At 43.1% G+C, this 27,775-nt stretch overlaps 3 protein-coding genes across 3 annotated transcripts; 1 reads left to right on the top strand and 2 right to left on the bottom strand.

Moving 5' to 3' along the window:
• Nucleotides 1-1,461: 1,461 nt before the first annotated feature.
• tmem127 (transmembrane protein 127) lies at nt 1,462-4,866 on the bottom strand. Its single transcript, XM_061768583.1, has 3 exons — nt 3,901-4,866; nt 3,659-3,823; nt 1,462-2,653 (listed from the first exon to the last, which is right to left on the bottom strand). Exons 1-3 carry the CDS (start codon nt 4,136-4,138, stop codon nt 2,343-2,345), a joined length of 714 nt encoding a protein of 237 aa, XP_061624567.1. The 5' UTR covers nt 4,139-4,866; the 3' UTR covers nt 1,462-2,342.
• Nucleotides 4,867-4,976: 110 nt separating this feature from the next.
• ciao1 (cytosolic iron-sulfur assembly component 1) lies at nt 4,977-8,025 on the top strand. Its single transcript, XM_061768582.1, has 7 exons — nt 4,977-5,382; nt 5,812-5,960; nt 6,045-6,156; nt 6,625-6,713; nt 6,788-6,989; nt 7,066-7,135; nt 7,372-8,025. The coding sequence occupies exons 1-7, from the start codon at nt 5,244-5,246 to the stop codon at nt 7,604-7,606; spliced, it is 996 nt and encodes a 331-aa protein (XP_061624566.1). The 5' UTR covers nt 4,977-5,243; the 3' UTR covers nt 7,607-8,025.
• Nucleotides 7,782-26,260, bottom strand: snrnp200 (small nuclear ribonucleoprotein 200 (U5)). The gene is made up of 44 exons (XM_061768579.1): nt 25,971-26,260; nt 25,619-25,782; nt 23,763-23,934; nt 23,491-23,683; nt 23,332-23,387; nt 23,143-23,241; nt 22,901-23,053; nt 22,714-22,813; nt 22,439-22,575; nt 22,260-22,337; nt 21,910-22,083; nt 21,652-21,789; nt 21,388-21,543; nt 21,117-21,287; nt 20,840-21,033; nt 19,159-19,282; nt 18,313-18,462; nt 17,967-18,209; nt 16,166-16,354; nt 15,890-16,087; nt 15,659-15,811; nt 15,495-15,575; nt 15,291-15,374; nt 15,043-15,149; nt 14,834-14,952; nt 14,600-14,754; nt 14,328-14,517; nt 14,052-14,225; nt 13,799-13,959; nt 13,054-13,281; nt 12,741-12,932; nt 12,489-12,667; nt 11,892-12,043; nt 11,685-11,793; nt 11,363-11,471; nt 11,096-11,285; nt 10,838-11,002; nt 9,716-9,837; nt 9,482-9,625; nt 9,224-9,400; nt 8,978-9,138; nt 8,727-8,808; nt 8,371-8,463; nt 7,782-8,292 (listed from the first exon to the last, which is right to left on the bottom strand). The coding sequence occupies exons 1-44, from the start codon at nt 26,013-26,015 to the stop codon at nt 8,146-8,148; spliced, it is 6,408 nt and encodes a 2,135-aa protein (XP_061624563.1). The 5' UTR covers nt 26,016-26,260; the 3' UTR covers nt 7,782-8,145.
• Nucleotides 26,261-27,775: the final 1,515 nt, after the last annotated feature.

Below are 27,775 nucleotides of genomic sequence, written 5' to 3' on the forward strand. Positions count from 1 at the left end.
AACAATAGTGAGTGATTTAATCATTTTGTTGATATGGGGATTCCAACACCTTTGTTGAGATGCTGCTGAGGAAAAAATGAACACACAGAAGCGACACAGAGAAAACTCCGTAAAATTGAAACCAACTTGCAGACCAGGAGGAGGAAAACAACAAAATAGGCGATTAAAAAGACGAGACAAAAATTACGGTTTCAAAAAAGGGTTGGGGTTTCAAAACAAGGTTAGGGTTTCAAAGTAGGGTTTGAAAATGGGGTTAGGGTTTCAAATTAGGGTTTGAAATGGGGTTGGGATTTCAGAGTAGGGTTTAAAACGGGGTTAGGGTTTCAAATTACGGTTTCAAAAAAGGGTTGGGGTTTCAAAACAAGGTTAGGGTTTCAAAGTAGGGTTTGAAAAATGGGTTAAGGTTTCAAATAAGGGTTTGAAATGGGGTTGGGATTTCAGAATAGGGTTTAAAAACGGGGTTAGAGTTTCAAATTGGAGTTTCAAAACAGGGTTATGTTTTCAAAGTAGGGTTTCAAAATGGGGTTAGGGTTTCAAATTCGGTTTTTAAAATGGGGGTAGGGTTTCAAAGTAGGGTTTGCAAACAAGGTTAAGGTTTTAAATTAGGGTTTCAAAACAGGATTAGGGTTTCAAATTTGGGTTTCAAAACAAGGATAGGGTTTCAAGTTAGGGTTTGACAATAGGGTTAGGGTTTCAAAATGATGTTGGGATTTCAGAGTAGGGTTTCAAAACAGGTTTAGGGTTTCAAAGTAGGGTTTCAAAATGGGTTTAGGGTTTCAAAGTAGGGTTGGAAAATGGGGTTAGTTTCAAAGTAGGGTTTGGAAATGGGGTTAGAGTTTTAAATTAGGGTTTCAAAACAGGATTAGGGTTTCAAATTAGTTTCAAAACGGGATTAGCGTTTCAAAAAGGGTTAGGGTGTCAAATGATGGTTTGAAAAAGAATCAGAATGATGCCCGTGTATTTATTTCGTTTTAATTTGAGTCCAGAGCGTGACGTCACCACATCAACTGCATCTTCTGAGAAGACCGATGTGAACGTTTCACCTTTCCCTGCCGGCCAGTTGTTTAGCCCGTTATGAACCTAATGTGTAATGTGTTATGTAAATAATGTATGTAACTACATAAACATGGTACAATTTGTTGTACTTTCTTTTATTTTGCGTTATTTCTTACCCGGCTTTAAAAAAAAAAGTTAACAAAATACTATCTTTGTACAACATTGTGGTTTGATGAAAATGGATGTAGTGCTCATCTTAAAAATTTGCCAACTCTTAAATGGTGAAATACATTTTTGTGAAATGTCTCAATTTAAAATCACAACTTGGTTCTTCCGAATCTGGTGTCGCTGTGTATAAGATCAAAATAATAAAAAACTTCCAAATAGTTTTGGACATATGTGCAATGTGGCAATAAAGTCTATTTGTAGTTGGAAATGTCAAACCACAAAAGAAAAGTAGTTCCGTTGAAGTTTGAGTTATTTTTTTAATCTATAAACAATATTTACATAGTGACGAACACATTATCTGAAAACCAGGAATACAAAGCAGGAACTGTGTGAAACAGAAAAGCACACAACCAACTTGGCTCACCAAACTAATCACAATTTCAAGACTTTTTTAAGATTAGCACGCAAAAGATCTCACATGAAACAAAACACTACTGGCTCACACAGTACAAATAAAGTTGTATTGAAACCAATGGAATACAAAGGACAACAACTCATTGCAGCGAGGCTTCTGATGAGTGTGAATCTTACTTTAATAGCAAAACGGTTTCCTTAACGTCCATCAGTGGCGGTGAGTCAAAGCATAGAAAACGTGTTCTCTCTCCTAAGCACAGAACGTGATCACGCAAGACTAAACCAGTGACAGAGAAGCAAAAGCGAGACATCTAACTAATCAATAAATAAGGGCTGTTTGTTATTTTGTATAAAATACTTCAAGTGGTTTTCTGTACTTTTGATGTGTTCATTTTGTGAAAACATGGGACAAAAGAATGCTCAAAGTTCAGCCCGGAACACGCTAGGAGCCAATCAACCGGCGGTCGACAGCCTGCTTGGATAATAGTGAAAGAAAATCAGTATTGATCAGGCTGCTCCATCAGTGACTTCATCAGCCATGTTGAGCACTCTGCTTTAGATGAAGAAACGAGCCCTACGCGCCATTTACATGCAAATATACGTCATCTGTGAAAGTCACAACCATTTCTTAGCGCTCATGCACCCAAGCGCTTGTTAGTCATGGAGCGTGCGCACTGGCTGCACATGCCGTGTTCAACTATAGAAGTATTTGCAAAGCCGACTGCGAGCACGTCGCTTCCTCAAGCGAACGCCACCGCCGCTTGTCAGGGGGTGTACGCGGGCGGAGGCTGAAACTGGTTGCCAATGTCATAGTCGGCGGGAAACGTCTCGCTGCTGTCCTCCATCTCGGAGAGCAGTTCTAAAGCCTGCTCCTCCTCCTCGGTGGGGTAGTGGCGCAGCAAGTTGGCGGCCGTGGCCAGGATGGAGGCCCCGCCCGCCCCCGCCACCAGGTAGAAGCTGATGGCGAAGGCGACGTACACGAGGGAGCCGTGGTTTTTTTTGTGTTGCTGCTGCAGTGACAAGATGAGCTCGGAGGCCCAGTAGCAGAAGCCGACGACGGTGGCACACTGCAGCACTGTGAGGGAGGAACGCATCCAACACGGTTAGGGAAATGACACGCGTGTAAACAAATCATTTCCAAAAGTGAGGTTGCACGATACACCGAAACTAGAAAAGGATCGCAAGCTTGCAGTCAAAAATTAAACAAAAGCACGTTTCGAGCGTCAATACTTTTAAGACCTGAACGCGAAAGAGCCAGTAGTGTCTGTAACCACAGTGCCCCTATACGAGAGACAAAGAAATGGCCACAGCCTCTACCGGTGGAGAAAGAAGCGCAGAGTTGAGATATGGAAACAATTTTTGCTTACATAGCTGTCAGTCTGGGAAAGCAAATAGATACTACAAAGCCACTCAGAGCAAAGGCGGAAACACCTCCAATATGGCCAAAAAGCACCATCGTCAAGCATACTCAATTAAAGAAATCAAATGCAAACAGATATAAGAATACTACATACTATCTAAAACTTCTAATTATTAAAAAAAATTTAATAGTTAATGTGTAAATTCTCAGTTTAAAGAGCTTGTGTAAACTATACAGTATGAAAATAAATGATCCTAATTGAATAATAATCTGCTCACAACGGTACCCCAAAGGAACACTTCCCACATATGACACTTCTGAGCACGTTCCACTTTTCCGATCACGAAACTCCCCAGACAATAAGTCAAAAAGGAAAGAAAGAAATGTGTGCTCCATCTTGTGAAGCAAATTTGTTTTTTAAGCAATATCAGCAGCTGCAAGAAGAAGAAAAAAATGGCCAATAGCTGAGGTGCTGTGTTTTATCAAGTGAGAAATTATACAACAACTTTCTTTAAAATCCTGCACTATCTGATATTATTAGACTTAAAAGTTTAATGTTTGATCATCTATGAGACCACAGCTTTTACTGCTCTTTTAGGTTTTGGCCATGGTATCGTTTCTTTATCAGTATCAATTTATGCAGATATCGTTTCGAAGTCAAGAATCGTAGCATCGTTCCAACACGACCCGGAAGCAGCAAGCGGTGACATTAAGGCTGACCTGTGAGGATGTGCGCGAAGGCATATCTCCGTGTGATCTTGAGAGCTGGGTACTTCGGTCCGAACACATCCAGGAGGAATGCAGTCAGGCTGCAAAAGATGCCCAGGAAACAGAAGGCGGCGATCACTCGCAGCAACAATATGGTCTGGGGGTTCACGCAGTATTCTGAAAGACAAAGTCAGAATTACACACACATACGAGTGCCTCCGTGCTGCGTGGAGAGGCCAAGTCCTGGTCCTCACCGTCCAGGAGCTTGGGGTCAACGCAGCCTAAGACATCCGCCACTCCGAGCTCTTGTCTGGGGCAGGTTCCTCCATGAATCCGGAGCCAGGCTGGCTCAGCCAGAGCCGTGCACAGGGCGGTTATGGAAAGGGCTCCGGGCAGAGCCGACACCAGGCTCCGCTCTGGTTGCTTGGGCAAAGGGCTGCCCCCTCTCCTTCTACGGCCTCCGGGAACGGTCGAACCCGGCGGGGCATACATGCTCGTCCGCTCCTTTCGCTCTGCGCCAGTTGGTTGGTTTGCACTTAGTCTTAACGATTCCGCTCCCAAGAGCCACCTCAGCTACACTCAACGCTATCGAACGAACGTTTCGATCACCGCCGTCCCAAAATATTTCGCTTTTGACAAACGGTGAACAGAGCCGATGGCTTCAGGCCTGTTAGCAACGTTATTAGCCCACACAACTAGCTCACCGCTAACGTCGAATATCGTCGACCATTACGCAAAAACCAAGTCAATACGGAGAATGAAACTGGTTTCGTTAATCCTAATAACTGTCCTGGTAAAAATGATAGCGATTACAATAAAAAAAAAAAGGAAACCAAAAAAACAAACAAAACAAAAGGAAGCCGACCGTGGCTGCCTGTAGATTTATTGACTTCCTTGTTCACGACATTCTTCTTCGCCACTGCTCAACTGGCCTCTACGCACATAACGACCAATGCTGACCCCTATTGGCGAAGGGTAAAATAGCATGTGTCACTTTCTGTTGGATACCCTTGTTTTCACTTTTTTTTCCCACTGAAAAAATAACCATATACCGTGTTTTCGGAATCTTTGCTTAAGCGTTAACCGTTGTGATTATTTTAATTGACTTGAAAATGTACTCAGAATTATAAAAATCTAAATTGGTTAATCATTCAGTTTGGGATATAATTCCTAGAATTGCAAATTACATTTCATGCCTTTAAACGAAACCTTTAAACGTATTGAAGTTTATTTTAATTGTTTATAGTTTAGTTTTTACATAATTTGGCACATTTTGTACAGTTTTATGAAGTAATAGAACTTGAAAACGACAAATATCAGTACTTTGTGCCCCACAATGCATTGCGCAAAACAAGATAACAAACATGGCGCCGCTTCCGTAGTAGCTGTGCTTTTAAACTTTCGTCCTTTTTTTCCCTGGCGGTATACATCCGAGATTTCCATATTAGCATTAACATTCCGTTCATGAACCAAGACCAACATACTTGACGGGCTCATTGGTTAGCAGTTTTTCATTGTAAAGTCGCGCGTGAGCGGTCTGTCACGTTCGACGTCGGTCAGTAAATCCAATTGAAATATCGCAGCTGCCTCTTGAGCCATGAAGGAGGATTTAATTCTGGTTCAGAGACTGAACGCGCATCCGGACTCTCGGTGCTGGTTCGTTGGCTGGAGTCCAAACGGGAGTCTGCTGGCCTCGTGTGGGGGCGACAAGGCCATCCGGATCTGGGGACGAGAGGGTGAGTTGTTTTTTTTCCTCCCCTTTTTTCTTCTGAATCAAACTGTCAAGGGAAAGCATGATCATTTTGTTCCCACTTCACCCCTCTCATTCACGCACATGCATGATGTCTGACCTCGACCTCGATCTTCGTTGCTCTCCTCTCTCGATGTTCCTCCGACTGCTCACATCTCGCACTGCAGATCACAATGTCGTCTGCGAACTTTGGGGATTATTTAGTAAAATGGATATACTTTAAAATTCCCCAATCTGTAATAAATATTTATTTTAACATAAAAATAAAAATTCATCGGCTATGACTGTAAAAGTCACCACTGCCAATTTAATCATTTCAAAGTCCATATCAGTATACCTTAATAGTCAAACATTTTGTGTCCTTCATAACTGTGTGCTTAGTTTGATGCATCTTCTAATATTGTTTTATGTGCAGGTGACTCATGGGTCTGTAAGGGCGTGCTGGAGGACGGGCACCAGCGCACCGTGAGGAAGTTGGCGTGGTCTCCGTGTGGGAACTATCTGGCCTCTGCTAGCTTTGATGCCACTACGTGCATCTGGAAGAAGAAAAATGAAGAATTTGAGGTAAGTTTTCATCTTATAGACATGCTGGAAATGTTTTTTTGTCCACTTGAGTAATGACCGAGGCCCTTCTCTTGTCCCTTTTAGAGCTTGACCGTGTTGGAGGGCCATGAGAATGAGGTGAAATGTGTGGCTTGGGCCCCTTCAGGCAACCTGCTGGCGACATGCAGCCGGGACAAAAGCGTTTGGGTTTGGGAAGGTGTGTTTGAAATGTCACGTTTGATTTACAGCGAATGCATCGCAGGGCACACGATCCAGATGCACCCGAAATACGTAAAAATCTACCGTAATAGAGAAACCACTTAAAAAAGCTTTTTTTTATATCATAATTTGCAAGCATAAAATGTATTGAAAAGTGCTGTGAATATCCCGAGATTCACAGTCGGTTAGTTTATTGAGCGTCAACGACCATTTTGTCTTGCGTTCTCAATAAATTTATAGAGGAACAACTTGTCCTTACTGATATTTTAAGTTGCAACTGGACTTACCACAGATTTCATTTACATGTAGCCTGTACCACATGGCATTTCAGTTCTGTAATGTCTCAGTCTGAACAATAGGTGCACTCTGCAAAAGGGAGTACATAGATGTAGAATAAAAACCCGCAGTTTAGCAAGGTTTCTTTGTACAACACAAATAATGATCTCCTACCTTTTGTGTGTCCCAGTGGATGAGGATGACGATTATGAGTGTGTTACCGTACTGAACTCCCACACGCAGGATGTCAAACATGTTGCGTGGCACCCAACGCAGGAAGTGAGTCCCCGCACTTTGAATCGACTTCTTCCGTGCTCCTTAACTGTTTTTAATTTTTTGAAATGTACATGTAGCTTCTGGCCTCGGCGAGCTACGACAACAACATCTGTATTTACAAGGAGGTGGACGACGACTGGGAGTGTCAGGCCACACTGCAGGGCCACACATCCACCGTGTGGAATCTGTCCTTCAGCGCCACCGGAGAGAGGCTGGCGTCATGCAGCGATGATCGCACCGTGAAAATTTGGAAGGAATATCCCACTGAAAGTGGTCAAGGTGGGTTGACTTTGGCAAAATGAACATAATCATGTCTTCCCGTCATGGTAATGAGCTCGACTGTTGCTGTGATCAGGGGACGTGTCGTGGAAGTGTGTGTGCACGCTGTCTGGCTTTCATGGGCGTGCAGTGTATGACATTGACTGGTAAGATTGGCCTCGCCCGCCCCCAAAAAATCTAATTTTTGTATGTAGTTTTTTTTTTTAAAGTAGCGTGCTCCTCTTTACTGCCTCCTTTCACACTGCCCATTGAAATAGGTGTTTTCCCTAGTTTGCTTAAATACTTTTAAGGGCTCAGGGAGAACTTTAGTGATGAGTTTACGTCTCAATAATGAGCATGCATCACGACGCTCCTCGCAAGTCCATGAATGTGTTCTCCTCAGGTGTCGTCTCACTGGCGCCCTGGCAACTGCCAGCGGTGACGACGCAGTCAGAGTGTTTAAGGAGGAGGCGTCGCCCGACTCCGACCAGCCGCTCTTCTCGCTGGCCGCACACATGGCCAAAGCTCACAGCCAGGATGTCAACAGTGTGGCGTGGAATCCAAAAGAAGCGGGACTGCTGGCTTCCTGTAGCGACGTCGGAGACATCGCCATCTGGAGGTTCCAAGAGCAGGACTGAACGTGGTTGACATTTCTGTCGTGACCTCTTGTTGAGCCAAAGTCACCCTGACAACTGTGTGCTTTCAGCTCTCATTTATCTTTATCATGAATGTACTTCTGGAGTAAAAAAAGAAAATGTGGGGTCCGTTTGTTGAGGTTCCAAATGTTTATATAAAGGCTCACGGGAACACAACTAAAAGGCTTTTTTTTGTTTATTGCAAAACTCAATCAGGACAGCTTATTAAAAACACATGGACTGGTCAAAATTAACTATTTTAGTCACTGACTGTACTAACTTTGACTTATTGTGGCAAGACAATGTTGACAGGCAAAGACAAGAAGTGCCTACAAGTAATATGAAATCTGAATGATTCTGTCTTACTAAACTAAAAATATTCACTTTTTCTGGATGAGTGTAATAAAGCTGACCTAAACAGATACACAACAGTTGTAAATACAAGTCACAAAACAAAATACTTGATTTCAGAGTAAATAGGATGTGAATGCATTATGTACAGAAAAACAGGCTCAAACTGATCTCTTGTGCTGGTTCTCACATCAGTCGGAGTCGCTGTCCGCGCTGTCGGCCTCTTTCACGTCCGCGCTGAACTTGTACTCCTGGTCGCAGCCCATGTATGCGTCGCTCATGAAGTACAGCGTGTAGTTGTGAACGCCCATCGCCGGTGCAATAAAGTCTAGTTTGACCTGTCGCAGGAGATGAACGGTGACTTAACATTTAGTCCTTCATGCAGAACAACTATCGGCAGTGCGTGACCCACTGACCTTTGCTTTCTGTTGAAGAGTCAGGCGCTTGATCGAGATGAGGCTGTTGGACTTGGGGTCTCCAATCACGACCCACCAACCCTCTTCGCGATTCTGAAGAGTTGTATTTAGTATTAGATAAGAAAAAAATGCTGTAATACTTTCACAAATAGGTTAGACTAGCACAATAATCACATTCAATACCAAAGCGGTATAAAAAAAGATTGGCCTTTACAAAGCTAACGCTGAGATTTGACCAAGACTGTCAGAAACCTCAGTTTCACTAGGATTCAGTACAGTTCGAGACCAATGCAAACAACAACCACAATCATTCAGTTTTTGTTGAATTACAATCTTTAGGAAGTCAAAACAAATACCTGAGGGAACATCGGCGCAATGACAGGCCCGGTCACCTCCTCCTCTCGCTCCAGTTGAACCTGAACCAGAACTGTATTGCCACTGAGAATAAAGACAAACACAAATATGCCTTTAATTAAAGCACTGCAATAATTTCTGTGATATTAATTTATCAAGCCACAGTTCTTCTCCAAGAAATCAAATATAAAAAATCCTTGATGAAGCTCAACAATAAATCTGGCAATTTGGCGCGAGTGAATTGGAGGCAAACCTCTTGATGTTGTCCTTTTCGGCCACTTCGTAGGACAGCTCGATGTTGGGATAGCGGTTACAGAAGCGAGCCACGTCGGCCATCTGAGCGTCGGACAGCTGCAGCAAAGCGCTTCTGTCTTCGTCCTCCATCTCCATGATGTCGAAGATGCTCTCCACACCCTAATTCATTCACGACGGCAATATCATTAGCGCGGCACCACACGCGTACTTGGAAGGGTCTGAGAAGAGACAAGATATTATTTACCTTGTCTGTGCAGCGCTTGATGTGCTCCGAGGTGAAGAACGGGAGCTGTTTGAGGTAGGAATCCTTGGACCACATGGCCTGCGTGACCATCTGGGCCAACTCCATAGCTGCCAGGGCAGGACTCAGCCAGCCATTACTGGACAGCACATCCACACAGGCCTGGATCAAACGGACCGCCTGACGAGCACAACACCGCGAGGGACGTTACTCGAGTTGTCCCACAATCTTGTAAGGACATTTTGCAAGGCAAATTCTCACTTTGCTGAGGATCTCCTCGGTGTCCGACTGCAGCTCGGCACTCAGCTGCATCCTGGAGAGGTGGGCCTGGAGCAGCAGGTTGGTCTTCACGTGGGGGTCGTTGAACTTGGGGTTGTTCAGTTTGTGGGGCACCTTCTGAGCCAGCTGCAGTTGACAAAATGGGACGCTTTCACTTTGCGGTACTTGTTCACATTCTCACAGTCCACTCTGCAGATTTTAGCGAGACTCGTTTACCTGTCGGAGGAGCGTATCCTCGTGGTGCCTGATGGGAATGTTTTTATACTCTGCAGCGTTGGAGATGATCTCGATTAAGCCGCGGATCTTTGTCTTCGCGTTGAGGGACATACTGAACAGTTCTGACCAACAACAAACAAAAAAACAACACTTCAGCTGGAATCCAACAAAACGAGCTACGCTGCGTTTCAAATAATTATGCAAATGATATTTTTTCTCAGATTTTCCTAAAAAGTCAATGCAAATGACAGTCAGCATAACTGGAATGTTTTTGAACAAACCTCCCAATGAGAACAGTATTTTTTCCCCCTGAAAAATAAAGAACTTAAAATGCACTGTCCCAAATTATAACATACACCAGAATTTCAAGACATTTTATAGGTTTAAAAGATCTGAAAACAGTCATTTGTTGAATTTTCAGCATTAGGTCATATTTACTGAAATCAAGAGCTATGTCAATAAAAACAGGTCAAGTCACATTTTAACACAGGGCCCCTGATTTGATAGTAGCTTCACAATTCTTGAATCCATTGAACTTGAGTTTTTGTAGACTTTCTGTATGCTTGAATGACTTTGTAAAATGTCAGAATAGCTTCCCAGAGCTGTTGTTTGGATGTGAACTGCCTTCCACCCTCACAGATCTGTTGCTTCTGCCTCCCACCCTCAGAGAGCTTCTGCTTGAAGACGCTCCAAAGGTTCTCAACAGGATTGAGGTCGGGGGAATGGGGGCCACACCATGAGTGTCCCTCCTTTTATGCCCATAGCAGACAATAACGCAGAGGTATTCTTTGCAGCATGACATTGCATGACCCACAAAACGCACAAGTCCAGAGGATGAAAGAATTGTGAAGATGCTATAAAGTAAGGGGTTTTATTTTAAAATGTAACTTGACCAGTGAGATTTTATTGTTTGAAATTATTTTGATTTTAGTAAACTTCCTAATGCTGCAAAATTCAACAAATGTCTATTTTCAGTTCTGTGAAACCGAAAAAATGTCGAAACTCGAAAATCTTTTGGAGGTTTGTTTGAAAAAATATACTCTAACAGTTGATCAAATCAGAGAAAAATCTCATTTGCATAATAATTTGGAACAGAGTGTATTCCAATATTTTGACACAAACCGATGGTGGTGTAGTTGATGTAGTAGTAGGCGGCGATCATGCCCAAGTTGAGCGGCGCCACATCCATCTCGTCCTCGATGCTGATGCACTTGGACTGCTCCAGGTCATGTAGCGTGTGTTCCACCAGCTCCGACAGGTGATCAGACAGGTGGCGATGGGACATGCCTGCGACAAGGTCAGCACAGAGTCAGCGGGCGCCAGTCTGGACTCGCTTACCAGCTTGTTGTTCTCTTTAAAGCAAGACAGACGCGTACGGACCTTGCAGATTGTAGTAGTTGGGGTTCTGGGTCATACGACGGTACAGGAACGTCCAAGTCAGGTAGTCCACGGCGTCCTGCTTGTTCTCCACAGTTTTGGTGACAATCTCAGCATTGAAGTGGTCGTGGAGACAGTGGTCCAAATGGGACTCCACTGGCAGGGGCTCATACAGGAACTTCTTGAAGAAGTCCTAACAAAAGGAAAAAAAATACTTTTCGATCGTTGAGCACCATTTTAATTAGCCTCAAAAACAAACAAAACGCATACCTTCTTGGAGCCTTGACACATGATTACACAGCGCCCCTCGTCGTCAAGAATGGGTCTGTTGGCTTTGCCTACCATCTGGAGGACGTCGTATATCGGATAGTCCACATAGCTGGAAGAATGACGGATAGGAAAACACTTATGTAAGAAAAAATGGAAAATAAATGCATGTTTGTAGGTGAAGTCAATGTATTTAAATTTGAACAAAAATATTTTTAACATTTAAAATAAAGGTTTTGCAATGTTTTCGGAGTGTGTCTGATTTTTCTTGTTTGCATCTTTTTTTATAGCAATACCTCGAAATGATCATTTTATCGATACTTACGCATGTATTATGCCATTGTAGTACTGCGTGTCCATGACGATGACAAGGTGTGCAGAAATGTTGAGCCCCCAGCAGAGGGAGCGAGACGACACCACCACCTGAACAGCGCCTGGAGAACAAGATCAGAGGCAAGAGAGAATTTATGGACTCCTAAACCTTCACAGTCAAACGCGGCGCCACGAAAGCGTAGAGCATCAGCGGTCGTACCCGAGTTGAAGAGCTGCTCCACTATTTTACGTTCGGTTGCAGACAGGCCCTCGTGGAGGTAGCCCACACCGTTGGCCAGAGTCTCCTTCAGGGTTGCGTCGTTTATCTTATTCAGGAAAGGAGTCAGATCTCTCTCAGTGCAATGCAGGAACCTAAAGGACAACAAACATTTACAGTGAGCCCCCTTTCATCACGGGGGATACCCACCTGGTATAGGTGAAATAGAAATACCAATACCAAAATAAATGTTCAAACACAAAAAAAGTAGTTCTAACAGATTAAATGTGAATGTATTGTAATTAAAAAAAACAATTGAACTGTACTTAACAAATGAACTGGACTGCATTTTAAAAAAGCATTATGCAGTTTCAACATTTAATTCAGTTTTTTTTTCTCCAGGTACCACTAGAGGGAGCCAGCATACCATTAGTGATTATTTGCAGCACACTTTGAGAATCACTGACATGGAGGGGAATATTCACTACAAATACGTTTCACAAAAATCAGACATGTAGCGAGGCTGTGGTAGGTGAACCGCGATATAGCAGGAGAACACACTACTCCACTGCGATGTGACCAACAAGAGGGGAGACTGACCTCTGAGGAACCACATCAGCAGCACAGAATGTGAGGATGTCGATGGCCGTGAGGCGAGTCTGTCTGCGGGACGGGACGAACACCACCGCCGGTTTGGAAGGAGAGTGCTTCATGATGGCGTGATACACTGGCTTGGCCATGGAGAGGAGCCGAGTCTGAGTGTGACTCACGTTGAAGCCCTAAAACACCAGAATAGGGACTTCAGAGGGACGCGTTTACCATGCTAGACAAAGCGGGCAGACTTTTCCACACCTGGATGTGCAGCTCCAGAGGTACAGGCCTGACGTTGGGGTGGAAATTGAACGTGGCCGTGGTGCTGCAGCCCAGCCAGTGGGCGACGTCTTTGGCGTTGGACAGAGACGAGCTGAGGGCCACGATGCGGATGGGCCGATCAATCTGAGAGGAGATGTACCTCATCCTTGAGCAGATGACCTCCAGCACAGGCTGGTGAAAAACAAGGTTCACAGTCACGTTGAATGGCCTATTAAAACATGGCACTTTTTTATTTATTTATTTATGTATTTATTTATTATTATTATTATTTTTTTAAGTATTTTATTCCTACCCCATTTTCTCCTCCAATGAGGTGCGTCTCATCCACAATAAAAAGACTGACGTTTTGGACATTCTTCCTCTGCTTCCAGCGACGAGACAGGATGTCCCATTTGTCAGGCGTACTGACAATAATGTCTCCTTTTCCTAACAGTTTCAGATCTGTGCTGGTTTCTCCTGTCAGCAGCACCACCTTCTTGTTCAGGAAGTCCTGGAACTTTTGGTGCCAGTCCACAAACACCTGACGAGACGAAGATGTGAGACTTCACACTCATTCAAAGAGGATTTAAACAACTCTCTGGACTTCAGGTAGAGCTCGGCGATATGTCCTTAAAATAAAAACTACCACAAAAATCAGATTTCCCATTGCAATCGATTTTTACCCTTCTCTTATAGAAAAAGAAAATGACAGTCAAAACAAGACAACGACAACATGTTCAGCGTGACTTTCTTGTCAATCACAAAACAATGTGACGCTGATTCCACTCATGTTGTCTGTTTCTTAGCTTTTTTGAAAAATAGTCACTAGAGTAGTAGAAACATTGCTTAAGATAGCGACCAAATCACTTAGTTGGCAACACTGACTATGCTTTTGTAAACTAGTACCTCTCTTCATAGCCAGGTAGTTAGTGTAAGCATGTCAGCAGGGGCACACTTTGAACTACAGAAGCCGCTAACAAAAATGAAAATTATCCTAACAAACAAGAGGGAATCAATAAAATGGGTTTGCTCAGCCCTACCTCCAAGTGACAACATACCTGTTCTGCAAGTGCCTCCATGGGGGTGATGTAGACACAGCGACCTTCTGCGTTGTGAAGCAGCATCCTCAGAATGGCAAACTCAGCACAGATGGTCTTGCCGCTGCCAGTGGGTGCTCCCACAAAAACATTGTCATCACTGTTGTACACAGCATTGAACACTGGAGGGACACAGAATTTTAAGTTACATTCAAAACTAAAATGCTCACCTTGGTTCAATACAGTGTATTCAATATTCCCCTGGTTATTGTACCTTGTGTTTGAATTGGGTTAAAGAAGGGGAACTTGTTCTGGTAGAGGGCCTCAAAGGCAGAGTTCCTGAGAGCAGTGACAGGAAGGGGCTGCAGGTCGAGCAACTCTGTGGGTGGGGGATACTTCTCAGGGAGGATAAGGTGACGGAACGACACTGGAAGCTGCGTCTCACACGCTGAAACAATGCGCAATACAGCAATCAAAGAGGTCACTAGAAACGTTTATACCGTGTCAACACAAACAGGAGCCTGAATCAAAGTCGCATTGATTCACTTACAGAGCCAGCGGTCAGATACCACACGAATGAAGTACTGTGGGGGCAGAGGCTCAAACACAGGGACAAAGAATGTCACAAGGTGCTCATCCTGGGCGTACTTGGCTTTGAGCAGGAAGTATTCGTGGTGGAGGATGACCTCACTGTCCACGTCCTCCACCAGGATCCAGAAAGCCTCTGATGAACCATGAATCTAAAACATGGCACATGGAAACATATCAGACAAGTGTACAGCGCTGCGCATTATTCGCTGCTATTGGCATCTAATTAGTGACCTTATCATCCCACTGGAAGTCAGGAGTGATGGTGAGCTCCACTTTGAGTGTGGAGCGGGTGATGGGCTGCAGATGCACCGCTAGGTCCAATTTGGGGAACTGGTGGACATATTTGTGGATGGTCTTTCCCATTTTTGGCATTCGGATCAGCTCCCCTGAAATAAGGAAAAACACGGCTTACTATGATTTTGACTGTAAATGGAATATCGAGAGTGTGCAAGGAGGGAAACCCACCAATCTCATTGTGGTTGAGATCATAGAGACGCTCAAAGGGGAAGTTTTTCTTCTCAATCTTCTTGATCACTTCTTCTGGCAACTTTTTAAACTGTCGCAATGGGGACATCGACTGCCACCTGAAAGAAATCATAATACAAATTAGGAACTTGCTTTTGCAAATCAATCAAAACAAATCTAAATATATTATTTCAATTTGACAGACTTACATCCTCTTGTCAATCATCTTACACAGATTCATGGTTTTGTCCGAGAGTTGAGCCCAGCCTCTGTTCAGAACAATCTCAAATATAGCTCGCATCAACCTTCCAGCACTCTGCAAGAGAATGTGAACAGACAAAAGGCACCGGTTGCATGATTTCACATCTCCTTGGATAAACATCGCCAGGGTACATTATTCACCTCATATGTACCGTCCAAAAAGAAAATGATGGAATACATACACAATAATACATACCTGTGTCACATACACCATGTCTGCCATGAGGGCAAAGCCTTCCAGTTTTAGCTGAGAGATGAACGCCTGAAGCAGCACATTGATCTGTGAAAAGACACAAAACATTGCCAGGTAAAACAAAACAAAAGGAAAAAGATTGGATGCAGTCTGCCTTTTGGACATTCAAGTCACGACTGGATTTTGTATTGTAACTTTGACAGCTACCTTGGCGCTGGGCTCCTCAATGCTTTCCTTCACTGGGATGGGAACTCTCTCCAGTAGCTTCTGAAGTTCCAACTTCTCCTCCTAAAAACAAATCCCCAGTATTGTACGTGTCATTTTGTTGTTATCAGACAAAACTGACTCGACTTGTCCGGAGTCCATCATACCTCTCTCACAGCGATGTTCTTGAACTCGGAGGAAAGTGAAAAGACACGGAAGAGCTCAATCTCACTCAGGGTCGGTTTGAGCAGCTGGTTGTAAGTTTGAACGGAGTCATGTGTGATGTAGAAGTGGCTGGCAATGCGGCCCAGATCAGTCACCTTCAAAGAGACAAAGAGACCAACTCAAAATTGGCCAATTATGAAAAAAGGATCATGAAAACACACTGCGGCGCATACCTGGAAACTGCCAGTCCTCTTGTCGTATTTGATGAGGCTGTTCTTGTCCAGCACATTGGCAGCCGTGTGCACCAGGTCAGTCCGGCGCCGCTCCAGCAGTGGGTCAGTAGAGCGGTCGTCGTGGGAGACGCCATACAGCGTTGGGTTGCGAAGCATGCGCACGTACAGGTAGGTGTAACCCAGCCAGTTCACGGCATCCTAAAATACAGAAGCAAAAATGTTGAAAACTTTCCAACACTAATGTTGATGGGCCGTCTGTACATGTAAGAAACTTACCTTCACATTCTGAACATTTCCCAGCACGATCTCTGCATTAAGCATGTCAGGAAGCTTGCCCACCATCTGGCTCTCGATGGGCAGCTGCTGGTTGAGCAGGGACAGGTAATACTGCAGCTCTCCGTGGGATGTGATCAGGATTCCTTCGCCCTTGGTGTCATACTGAGGACGACCAGCTCGGCCAAGCATCTGAAATGGATTACGTTCAACAACAAACAGATGCCAGTCAGAGCAGACTTACAGTGGAGGAAATAATTATTTGATCCCTCACTAATTTTGTGAGTTTACCCACTTACAGAGACATGAAGTGTGTAATGGTGGGTGTGTTTTAACAGGGAGAGACAGAATATCAAAAAGAAAATCTAGAAAATCTCGTGAAATAAAAGACTCAAATTATTTTGCAATTACTTGAAGGAAATAAACATTTGACCCCCTATCAAAACACGACTTGGTACTTGGTGGAGAACCCCTTGATGGCCAGTACAGAGCTACGACGTTTCTTGTAGTTGATCACCAGGTTTGCACACACACCTCTGTAGGAATTTTGGACCATTCCTCTATGCAGATCCTCTCTAAATCCTGAAGGTTTTGAGCCTGTGTCTCAACAAGACAACTCGAAACTTCAGCTCCCTCCACAGTTTTCTATTGGATTTAGGTCTGGAGACTGGCTAAGCCACTCCATCACCTTAATGTGCTTCTTCTTTAGTCACGCTTTCATTTCCTTGGCTGTCTGCTTTGGGTCATCGTTGTGCTGGATGCCCCATCCACGACCCGTTTTAAGTTTTCTGGCTGAGAGGTGAAGATTTCACGGTCAAAGGCTCCATCCATATTTCCCTCGATGCAGTGAAGCTGACCTATCCCCTCTGCAGAGAAACACCCCCAAAGCCTGATGCTTACACCTCCATGCTTGACACTGAATTCCTCTTTCTCCAAACACGTCGAGTCAAATTCATTCCAAACAGCTCGATTTTGGTCTCATCTGCCCACATCACCTTCACCCAATCATTCTCTGAAACATTCAGGTGTTCATTGGCAAACTTCGGACAGGCCTGTACAGCAGGGGGACCTTACGGGCGCTGCAGGATTTCAATCCATTATGACGTAGTGTGTTTCCAATGTTTTTCTTGGTGACTGCGGTCCCAGCTGCCTTGAGATCATTAACAAGCTCCTCCTGTGTAGTTCTGGGCCGATGCCTCACTTTCCTCATGATCACTGATACCCCACAAGGTGAAATCTTGCAAGGAGCCCCAGGCCAAGGGAGATTGACAGTCATTTTATGTTTATCCATTTTTTAAATTGTTGTACTAACAGTTTGTCTCCGTCTCACCCATCCTCTTGCCAATGGTCTTGTAGCCCATTCCAGCCTTGTGCAGGTCTACAATCTTCTTATCCCTGATGTCCTTAGAAAGTTCTTTGGTCTTGTCGGTGATGGAGAGGTTGCTGTCTGACTGATTGATTGATTGATTCTTGGACAGGGGCCTCTATACAGGTAACAAGTTGAGATGGGTGTCTTTCATACAGCTGAGTTTAGACAGTACTTTCTTAAAGTGAGAGGACTAGTTTGTGGGAGCCACAATTCTTTATTGTTGGTAGGGGATCAAATACTTATTGTTATACTTACAAATATATTTGTATCTTTTTTTTTCCCCAATGTGTTTTTCCAGATTTTATTTTGGATATTCTGTCTCTCATTTAAAATTATAGACCGCTCATGTCTTTGTCAGGGTGAATTTACAAAATCAGTGAGGGATCAAATAATTATTTCCTCCAGTCTCCTTCTTGGTATGCCATTGACACTGACCTGCAAAATGTCCAGGGCACCGAGCTCAGTCCATCTGCCTTTCTCAGGGCTGTACACCTGTGTACCTTTGATGATGACAGTGTGTGCTGGCAGGTTGACACCCCAAGCCAAAGTTGCCGTGGACACCAGAACCTGAATGTGCCGATCAGCAAACAGATCTTCCACCAGCGTACGGTCCACTCTGGTCATTCCAGCATGGTGGATTGCAAAGCCGTAAGGTAGCAAATCCTTCAGCTCAAGGTTCTATGAAAAGGCAATTCGGGTTGAAGGCCATTGGAATTTTGCACAAGTGTTCAAAAATAGTTAATAACTGCTCATTTAAATGTTATTTTCTTTGTCTTGTTACCTTGCATTGTTCGGCTTCAGTGCGCAACACTTCGGTGGAGGCTGAGCCCTCTCGGAGGAAAAGACCCAGCGTGTCCTTCTCCAAACACATGTCTCGAATGGCCCTGGCTGTCTTTCCCGTCTCTTTCCTGGAGTGAACAAATACGAGCACCTGGAAGAAACAAACAGAAGTTAGTAGCCTCCTAATTGTGATTCAGCATTACTGTAAAGTAAACCCCCACAATTCGGGACAGGGCCCTGCCGCGAATAGCAAAAAACAGGAGCAAGTGACCGAAAAATGCTTATACTGTAATTGCCTAGATTAATACTTTAAACCGTCACATACCAAAAACAGTTGAGTATAATATCAAACTCATCTTATAATGTTACCCTAAAATAAAAATGGATTACAGGTGTTTTGATTTTCTTTTTAAAAAAGTGCACAGGAAGTGCGAGGACGCTGACGTGTATGTCGCCTTTCCAACCCGTAAAAATACCACCTGTCAAGCAATAAGCTTTCTAATAGACACTGAACAGAGCAAAAGCATACACTCTGTAACCTCCGCTGACAACCCAGGCTAAACTTACCTTTTCACCAACATACAAAGATCTTAAAACAGTCAAGCTGTATCACTTCAACATTATTCCTTGACGGCAATTGCTACTTTCATATTAGCCATGTCTTTGGTGGCATCTTAGAACGTTACAGAAAGAAGACAAAAATATGCCTGAAAGCTGCAAATAGGATTTGGTGTGGGTTCACTGTAGTTTATACTGTTTAATTTCAGATGGGAGCATGTGGAAATAATAGTTACAATCATCAGAGGCCGGAATGTTTTCCTCAAATGCAGAGTAATAAAAGACATACCTGGTTCTTCCCAGCATGCTCCATTATCTTCTCGTAGACAATTTCATTCATGATCTGGAAACGTTTAATAGCCTTCTTCTCTGTGATGCCAACATAAGTCTGCTCCAGGGGAACTGGTCGGAAACTGGACAGAGAATGGGACACGTGTCACTATTGACACCATGTGATATAGTTGATCCAGACATGCAAACACCAAAAGGCATGCAAAGGTAACCAAAAAAAAAAATTACAAATTTGATGGGGTTCTGGGGGGATCCCCCGCAGAGAACTTATTTGATTTTAACATAAATTAAGCAATCGGGAAGACTCTAAAGAGTACAATAAGGCAAAAAAAATCATAATAATCTTCACGCACAAAAACGCATTTACATTGCTCAAGTACATGTTGATGTACAAATTTCAGATTCAAATTACATTTGCCTCATTTCTTTGCTTTTTTTGTTCTGGCCTCCAACTTGAGCCAGGCCCATCTCCACCTGCACCTGTTGCCTGCTTCAAGCTGTGCCACATGAATAACATCCTCCTCTTTAAGCGCTCTCATTCTGGAAAAGAATTGACTAAAATCATTGTCTGTTTGACTTCATTTTTCACTATTGCCAACTTCAAAGGCTAATCCCAAATGCATCCTCCAGGAAAATATTAAGTACAATATTTTTCTGTTTTTAATTTGCAATTTGTGACTTTGAAGTTAGTTCATTCTGTGTTGTGACATAATCCTTAACAGCACTCCGTCGCGTAATACATTTTACATTAACATCAGAAAACTAATTAGATAATTGTAGCCGCGTTTCCTAATTTATACAAAATGTACTAACGGATCAACTCTTGTCACCGATGTCACCTGTCCCGTGTGCTCCACTTGGGACCGCAACCAGGTCCCCGACCCGCAGCACCTCAATGTGATAATACAAAAGACCAGCGCAACAAATACCACACTGGCTGATCTGATAAGCAAAAATGTTGTTTCAACGTAAGAGTAGCAATAGAGGATGTCCGTTCCAGAGGTGGGTAGAGTAGCCAAAGATTGTCACGTACACTCGACGAACAGCGGGGCAGGCTTATCTAGTGGCGATACCTATGCCCAGGAAGCCCAATAGAAGACGTTGTGTGAGGTCATGTGACTTTCTTGTGTCATTTGATTGGTGAACTAGACTTAAAGTCACTAGCACATCAATTGGATGACGCAAACAGCGCCCGATGCGTAAGTCAAAGTCGTAGTCTCGCGCACGAAATAGTTGACAAATAAGCAACAATTGATAAATAAAAGTAGCGAGCGACATTTAGATAATTGTAACAGACTAAAAGTGCCGTGACTTCTTAGCAGAAGCGGCGGAAGCTTTTTTTCTGGTCTCGTCAACTCCTGAGACTTCGAGTGCACAGGCGGAACATCATGCCGCAAGTTAGTCCGCCGCAGAGTAATATTCACAATTACGTCTGTGTGTTGATGGTGGATGTGGGGAATGGATCTGCCAGCGTTCAACGAGTACGAAACAGCCTATGACGTCAGTGACGACGACCCCGCTCCCTCCAGGAAAAACACATCGGAACTATGCGATTTACGTAAATGGCCTATTTTGAGTTCAAAACGGCAAATTTCGCCGAAAGGCGAATGATTTGTATGAATGTTGATCATCCCACAAAAAAGGGTCTTAACTAAACATTTAACGTTTACATGGAATACCTGTTGTCAAAGTAGAAGAGTCCCTTGGCAGGATCGACACGCAGGCAGGCGGCCACGTCCTCATAGTTGGGGAGTGTGGCACTGAGACCAAGCAGACGCACGTCTTCCTGAGTCAGCTCCACATTGCGGATGGTCCTTGCCACCAGAGACTCCAACACGGGCCCACGGTCATCGTGCAGCAGGTGGATTTCATCCTGCACAAGCGTTCACAGTCGTCATTTCAAACCAGCTACACTTTTTATAACAAAGTCTTTCAAAAAAAACAGATGGCACTTACAATGATGATAAGGCGCACCAGTTGGGTGTAGGTACGATCACCACCTTTACGAGTAATAATGTCCCATTTTTCAGGGGTGCAGACAATAATTTGAGTGGCATTTATCTCCTCTTTGCACAGTTGGTGGTCTCCTGTCAGCTCAGACACTGTGATTCCATAGCTTGCCAACCGCTGGAAGAGTACATAAAAAAATGAGTAACATGGCTTTTCATCACGTATGGCATTAAATAACTCACTTTCCAACTCTATGTCGGAAGGTGGTGAGACTTACCTTACTAAAGCTGCCCACCATCTCCTGTACCAGAGAGCGCATGGGCGCAATGTAGATTATTTTGAAGTCATCCACATTTATGGTGCCATCCATGTTAATGTGCTTTCCTATTTCCCTAAGCATTGCCATCAGAGCAACATTTGTTTTACCAGCTCCCTGCACATACACATCCAAATGAATTTACAAAGAAAGCAGATGTGGAAACAAAATCTCTAGGGTGGCACAGCCAATGCATCCCATCAGTGGTGCGCAAAGGCAACCTACCGTTGGCGCACATACAAGCAGGTTCTCATCAGTCTCCATGGCGGTTTTAAACAGCTTGCTCTGGATACGGTTTAGGGTTTTGAAACCTTCAAAGCCAGCCTGTGCATACTTGGGCAGCTTTTCAATGGAAACAAGCACCTAATGACACAATAATGAGAAAGCAAATGAGGACGAAATCCAGTCACCCTTCCAGTGCTTCCCATGTGTAATTACTGCTCCAGTGCTACAATAATCCGGAGCAGGCAAAAAAAAAAAAACCTCATTGTCAGCAAAGGGCTTGGGTTTGAGTGCAGGAACGTGCACTTCTTCATAACCTTTCCGTTGTTTGCGGAAAGAACCATCTGGCAGCTGGCAGCGCTTGTTGGCCATGAAATGGCTCCCCTGGGTGAAGGTCAAGTCTTCAAGGTCCAACAGTTGTCGGGGAGCAACTGCCTGGCGTGCAAGGGCGGATATTATAAATGACTTTGAAACTTGCAATCATACCAGTTTCATTGTCCCGTACATAATTTTGCTACAGGTAAAGTAGATTTATTATATAGTGACAACCTGTACATCTCAACATGCTGACATGACGTCTAGAAACTACATCAACCCTGTTGTATATTTACCTCTCCGTGGCCTGTGTCCATTGCTTCCATGTCATCCACACGGGACTTCCTTACCCTCTCCCTGCGAGATCGTTCTTCCTAAAAAACAAACCCAACAGGAAAAGGTGTGATTTGGGGAAAAAAAAAAATAAAAATCAAGTATGATTGTATACTAAGAAATGCAAAGACATACACCTTACCCGAATAATATCTTCTTTCTCTGTCTCCTGCAGCTGGTACAGAATCTTTGACAGTTCCTGGTCAGACTCCATCTTTCCAATGATCCGTTCCTTTTCTGCCTCACTTTGAGCACTTGCCAGCATTGTACAATACTGAACTGTGGGGTGTGAAAAAGCATGCAAACTAAATTTTGACTCACAACTCACACATTTTAGTGTTGACTATGCCACTGAGTGTCTCAAAAGTTGACCTCCTGGTTCCATGGCAGAATTACACTAAAGCGACAAGCACTTACTCATGCGACGATGTTGGCGCAGGATTTTGATGAAGTCAAAGGTTTTAAAGCCAAGAAGCAATACAAGCTGGTTTTCACAGTCTCTGTCATCACTGGCAGTCTGGAGTAAATAGACAAAAACTCAGTTTGCAAGAGAAACAACATCAACAACACACTGATACCAAGAAGCGCAAGATGGTTAACAGACCTTGAGAATTTCTAAGACCTCATCAGCTTTCTTCTGAGAGACGATAGCATCATCATAAAAGCGACTGAGCTGTCGTTGGAGCCAAAAGGCGTCGATGTCACGAGGGTGGAGATCTTTCTTCTTCACAGTCATCACGTCGCCTGTGACACCAAGCTGAATTTGGGAGGGGGGGGGCATAAAGATTTATCAGTAAACGATCAGGCTGACGTAACCTCAGTTACTCAAGCAGATGGTTCACTTACATTGGCTGAAAGAGTGCAGCCCACGTCGGCTTCCTCTCCTTCACTGTCTTCTTCTGAATGCTCATCGCGCACCTCTCCATACTTGTCTTCATCACCCTCCTAAAAAGCAATACAGCAAATAAAACAATTAAAAAAACATTAGGCTACAAAACAGAGGTTCCCTAAAATCCTCTTACAAGACAAACATACCTCCTCATCAGATCCAAATTGGACATTAACACCGTATGTTTCATCAATGTTGTCATCTACAAAAAATAGGATTTGTTAGAAAAATACTAGTTCACAAGCATTATGTTTAGTGGTTCATTGGCAACCAGGCCTTATTGCAGTTCCTTCTTTTGAACATACCCATATTCTGTAAATCCTTGTCACCCCCATAGTCAGTGATCTTCTTTCCCAAGTTGACCAGCACATGGTAGCGTGTGTCATCGGCAGGTCCAAGAAGCTGCTCGACCTCACGCCGCCTCTCCTTATCCCTCATTTTATCATTCTTTAGCACCGCCAAGACTTCATCTGCTGCGCCACACAGAATGTCACGCGGCTATAAGAGACAACAGTCCAGTCAATGAACTGATTGGGCAGTCATTTGACCCAGATGTTAAAAAGTTGCATTTACAGACCTGATCTCCCAAAGCAGCATGGATGAAGCTGAGTAAAACTTCATAAGTCTCTCTTGTTTCTTTGGTTTTGGGTTTGTATACAATTCCCACCATTTCATCGATGCCCTCCGACAGAAGAGTAAAGCCCTTCATTTTGTTGATATCATGTCTGTCCTCATCTCTTTTCCGCCTCCTGTTTGAACAGAGAAAAAGAAGGAATGACTTGAATGAACATTAAAAGCCCTGGGGACATAGCTTAAATGTATAAAACTAATTATCATACAACTCACAGTATTTTATGATTTCTAAAAATAACAGAACATTTCAAGGAGAGAAACAAATACTGTCTTCTATCATATTCAAGATTAATCAGTGAAAACTATTTGTGAATTTGATATTTGAGATCCCCCATGTTCTGCGTGTTATAATACATTGTCTGAGAATGTGAAACAGGAGTCACTAGGATTGTTACGCGTAACAATTTTAACTAGGCTTTACACGATCCGGATTTTTGGGGCCGATCACCAATCAGCGAGTTGAAAAAAAAAACGATAACCGATCACCGATCCGATTACAAGATGGAGGAATGTGTCTATTTAAATGACCTATTCATTTTACTGGATATACTTGTGTACTTAATTCCTCCCAAAATTATATTTACAATAAATAATGTATCTTTGTTCATATATTTATGCCAGTGACGCATAGTGACAGACAGAACAAATGATACATGGTCTTCTATTAGATGGCAGGAAGTACATAGAGTAATTAATGTATCCACTTTTTGTGACATTTTTGTTTGTTGGTGTATCATGAGATTTTTTCAATTGTAAAATATGTTCCTTGGCTCCATAAATGACAGAAATAATGGGTGCTAACTTACTGTAATGAAATTACTTTATTTTTAATTAAATTACTTTATCCACACCGAAACTTTAGAGCATGAATCGACAGAACGCCGTCATCTTTACGTCCAACCGTTAGTGGTACTGCTAACTTGCGAGGCTACATAACATTTTTGTTGCCTGCTTGCGAGCCGTATCGTATTATAAGTACGTGAACATACCTCAAGTAAGCCTTAAACGAACGTCCTCTCCTTTCCTGAGCACCGGTGACCACCAACACACGTTTTCCCCTCATTTTGTCCTAATAATACAAAGTCGACGCGCTCCACTCTTGTTGGCGTCACCACGGTAACGAGTGTATCTGATCACATTTGAGTTGACAAGATAAAGCCCAATGATCGTAAAAAACGGGATGCGGTGGTATCGGAATAGAGAGATTTTATTGAATTAGTCTGACAATCGTGCAATCGTGAAAGAGCAAATTTGTCTCGTAGTCTGATCCGGCATTACGTGTTGTCTGTCTCAGACGTTTTGTCTGTTCCACATCGCCGACATGTTTTTTTTTTTTTTTATTGGCCGTCAGATATTTCCAATACTCCGTCAAAAGACGTCCAACAAGGCTAAAATAAACTAGCTTTTGGATTCAAATATACTGTGCACGATGGCGACGCGGAATAAATGTCTTTTGCAGCGCCGATCAATGATCGGATCGGCGAATGACATTAAAGCTGATCAGCATAAAATGCTAAATATCGGCCGATACCAATCAGCCCGATAAGTCTAATTTTAATTTTGCTCAGACTATTTACTCTGTTGACACACCGTGAGCATCTATAATTAAAAAAAATCAAGTAACAGTACTATAACAATGTAAATCATAACTGTACAGAATCCCATTACATTCCACAATACAAACGCGCACATTTCATTTAGATAGCGGACAATGTACGTGAATAACAATAATGTATTTCGTCAGAAGACGTTGGGTGATATCCAGAAACGTCCGAAAAAATGTATTATGACAGTACTAACTTGTCTCGTCTCTCTTCCAGTTTTTGAGGTTTGGTCCTCTGAGCTTTGTCCCCCATTTTGGTCCCCTCCAGCTTCCCCACCAGGGACAGCACCTCCCCCGTAGGTTCATCTCTCCGTGTGCGGTCGATCAGGGAGCGGTCAGCTTGCAGCACCAAGTTCGAGTTCTGCGGTCAAAACATATTCAATGTATTGGGTCCATGTAGCCAGCGAGGCTAAACGCTAATGCGGAAACTGTCCATAATAATAACTAATACATTCAGTCAACGTATTTTATAGCGTATTGAATCCAAGTAGACATATGACAAACCAGAGAAAGCTTTGTGTGCCAAGTATTCTACAAAAACATACTCACCGCCTTGTACTCATACTGCAGGCTACGAGCGGTAACATCCGCCATGGTGCCACTTAATGTTAGCTTTCAGCGGACTTTTCTAAATAATGCGATACGGGCTCAAATCCACCACAAAACTCGTTCCACGCTCTTCTTGGAAGTCGACGCGGGAATCATCGGCGCAGGGCTTGACGGTGGATCATGAAAATGGTGATAAAATATTCACGTTTCAGTGCAACTCACGCTCAGTCGACGTTACAATAGCGCCGCTAACACGAGCGCCCGACGCATTTCTTTCCGTTTCCGGTGTCAGAGGTCACACAGAAAAGAAAGACAAAAGGTAGCGCCCTCTAAAGGTTTGACGCGCAATGCATACATGCATACCTGACGCAATGGTATCACACTTCCCTTCCTTTTCTTTGTCTGCCTGCTGTACATTTTTTTACTCTGCGTTAATAATACTAATAATAATAATAATAAGAAGAAGAAGAAATAATACGACTTATACAGCGCTTTAGCATAATCATATTTTTTAAATTATTATATTATTACATTTCTATTTGCTAAATGCCAGAATAATGAGAGAAGGATTTTTTTAAATCAAAAATTTCATTACTTTTTTCAAAGTCAGACGTTTACATAAATGTCATTAGTATTTGGCCCTATTGGCATTAAACTGTATGACTTGGGTCAAACGTTTTGGATTCTTTCCACAAGCTTCTCACAATAGCTGGCATGAATTTTTGCCCATTCCTCCTGACAGAACTGGTGGAACTGAGTAAGTTTGTGGGGCACCTTGATCGAACATGCCTTTTCATATCTGCCCATTAATTTTTAAAATGATTGATATTAGAGCTTTGATGGTCACTCCAAAACATTGACTTTGTTATGCTTAAGTCCCCACAACATGATGCTGCCACCCTCGTATTTCAAAGTTGGGAAGCTGTCCTCTTTTTCCTCCAAATGTCATGATGCTCATGATGGCCAAACAGTTCATTTTAGTTTCGTCAGACCACACAGAACATGTCTCCAAAAATTGAAGGCTTTGTCGCTGTGTGCATTTGCAAACTGTAATTTGGCTTCTTGAGATGTGCAGAGTGTTTTGTCAGCCCAAACTGTATGTCGGTAAAAGTATTGGTTTCACTGTGGGTAATGACACACTCATACTAATACTCAAAAAATATATAGCTTATAGCTTGTGAAAAACCTAAATGAATTACACAAGACACAGTCTGATTTTTTAAATATATTTTTACATAAAGTAGGAATAGCCTTTCTGAAACATATATTACGAATACAGTAGTATTAGTTTAATGAAGCTGTAAAATATGAGTTTCACTGTGTGTGTGTGTGTACATACTGCACATCTACTGCATGTTCTGAGTAATTTAACTATAAAATGCAGAATCAATTAAAAATGTGTAAAACATTATAAAAATTAGACAAAAACGTGAATTAAGTAATATTATCGAATGCAAGGCCAGAATGTGGAACTAATGTGCCTTAGTTTGTTATCCAACACATTTTCACATGTGGGAGTTTACCAGTCACTCTCTCTTTATCACTGTCCTTCAGTCTTGTCTCGTTCTTGTCCCGTTAAGTCACACCTGCAATAGCAGACAAACACGGAGAGTGGCACAGACCTCAGCTTCACGCGCCAGTTGAAATTAGAAAATGAAGTGTGTATGTGGTGGCAGGTAAGTGTCAACCAAGTGTTTGTTCCACTCTTTTGCTCTTGTTCACAGGAGGTCAGCATTTGTTGCAAGTCACATGTGGAATGTGCTGAATCCTCTTCCCAAATCGCTCACACACACACAAAAATTACA

The sequence above is a fragment of the Phyllopteryx taeniolatus genome, chromosome 3 (genome assembly GCF_024500385.1).
Source record: "Phyllopteryx taeniolatus isolate TA_2022b chromosome 3, UOR_Ptae_1.2, whole genome shotgun sequence".
Classification (NCBI taxonomy): domain Eukaryota; kingdom Metazoa; phylum Chordata; class Actinopteri; order Syngnathiformes; family Syngnathidae; genus Phyllopteryx; species Phyllopteryx taeniolatus.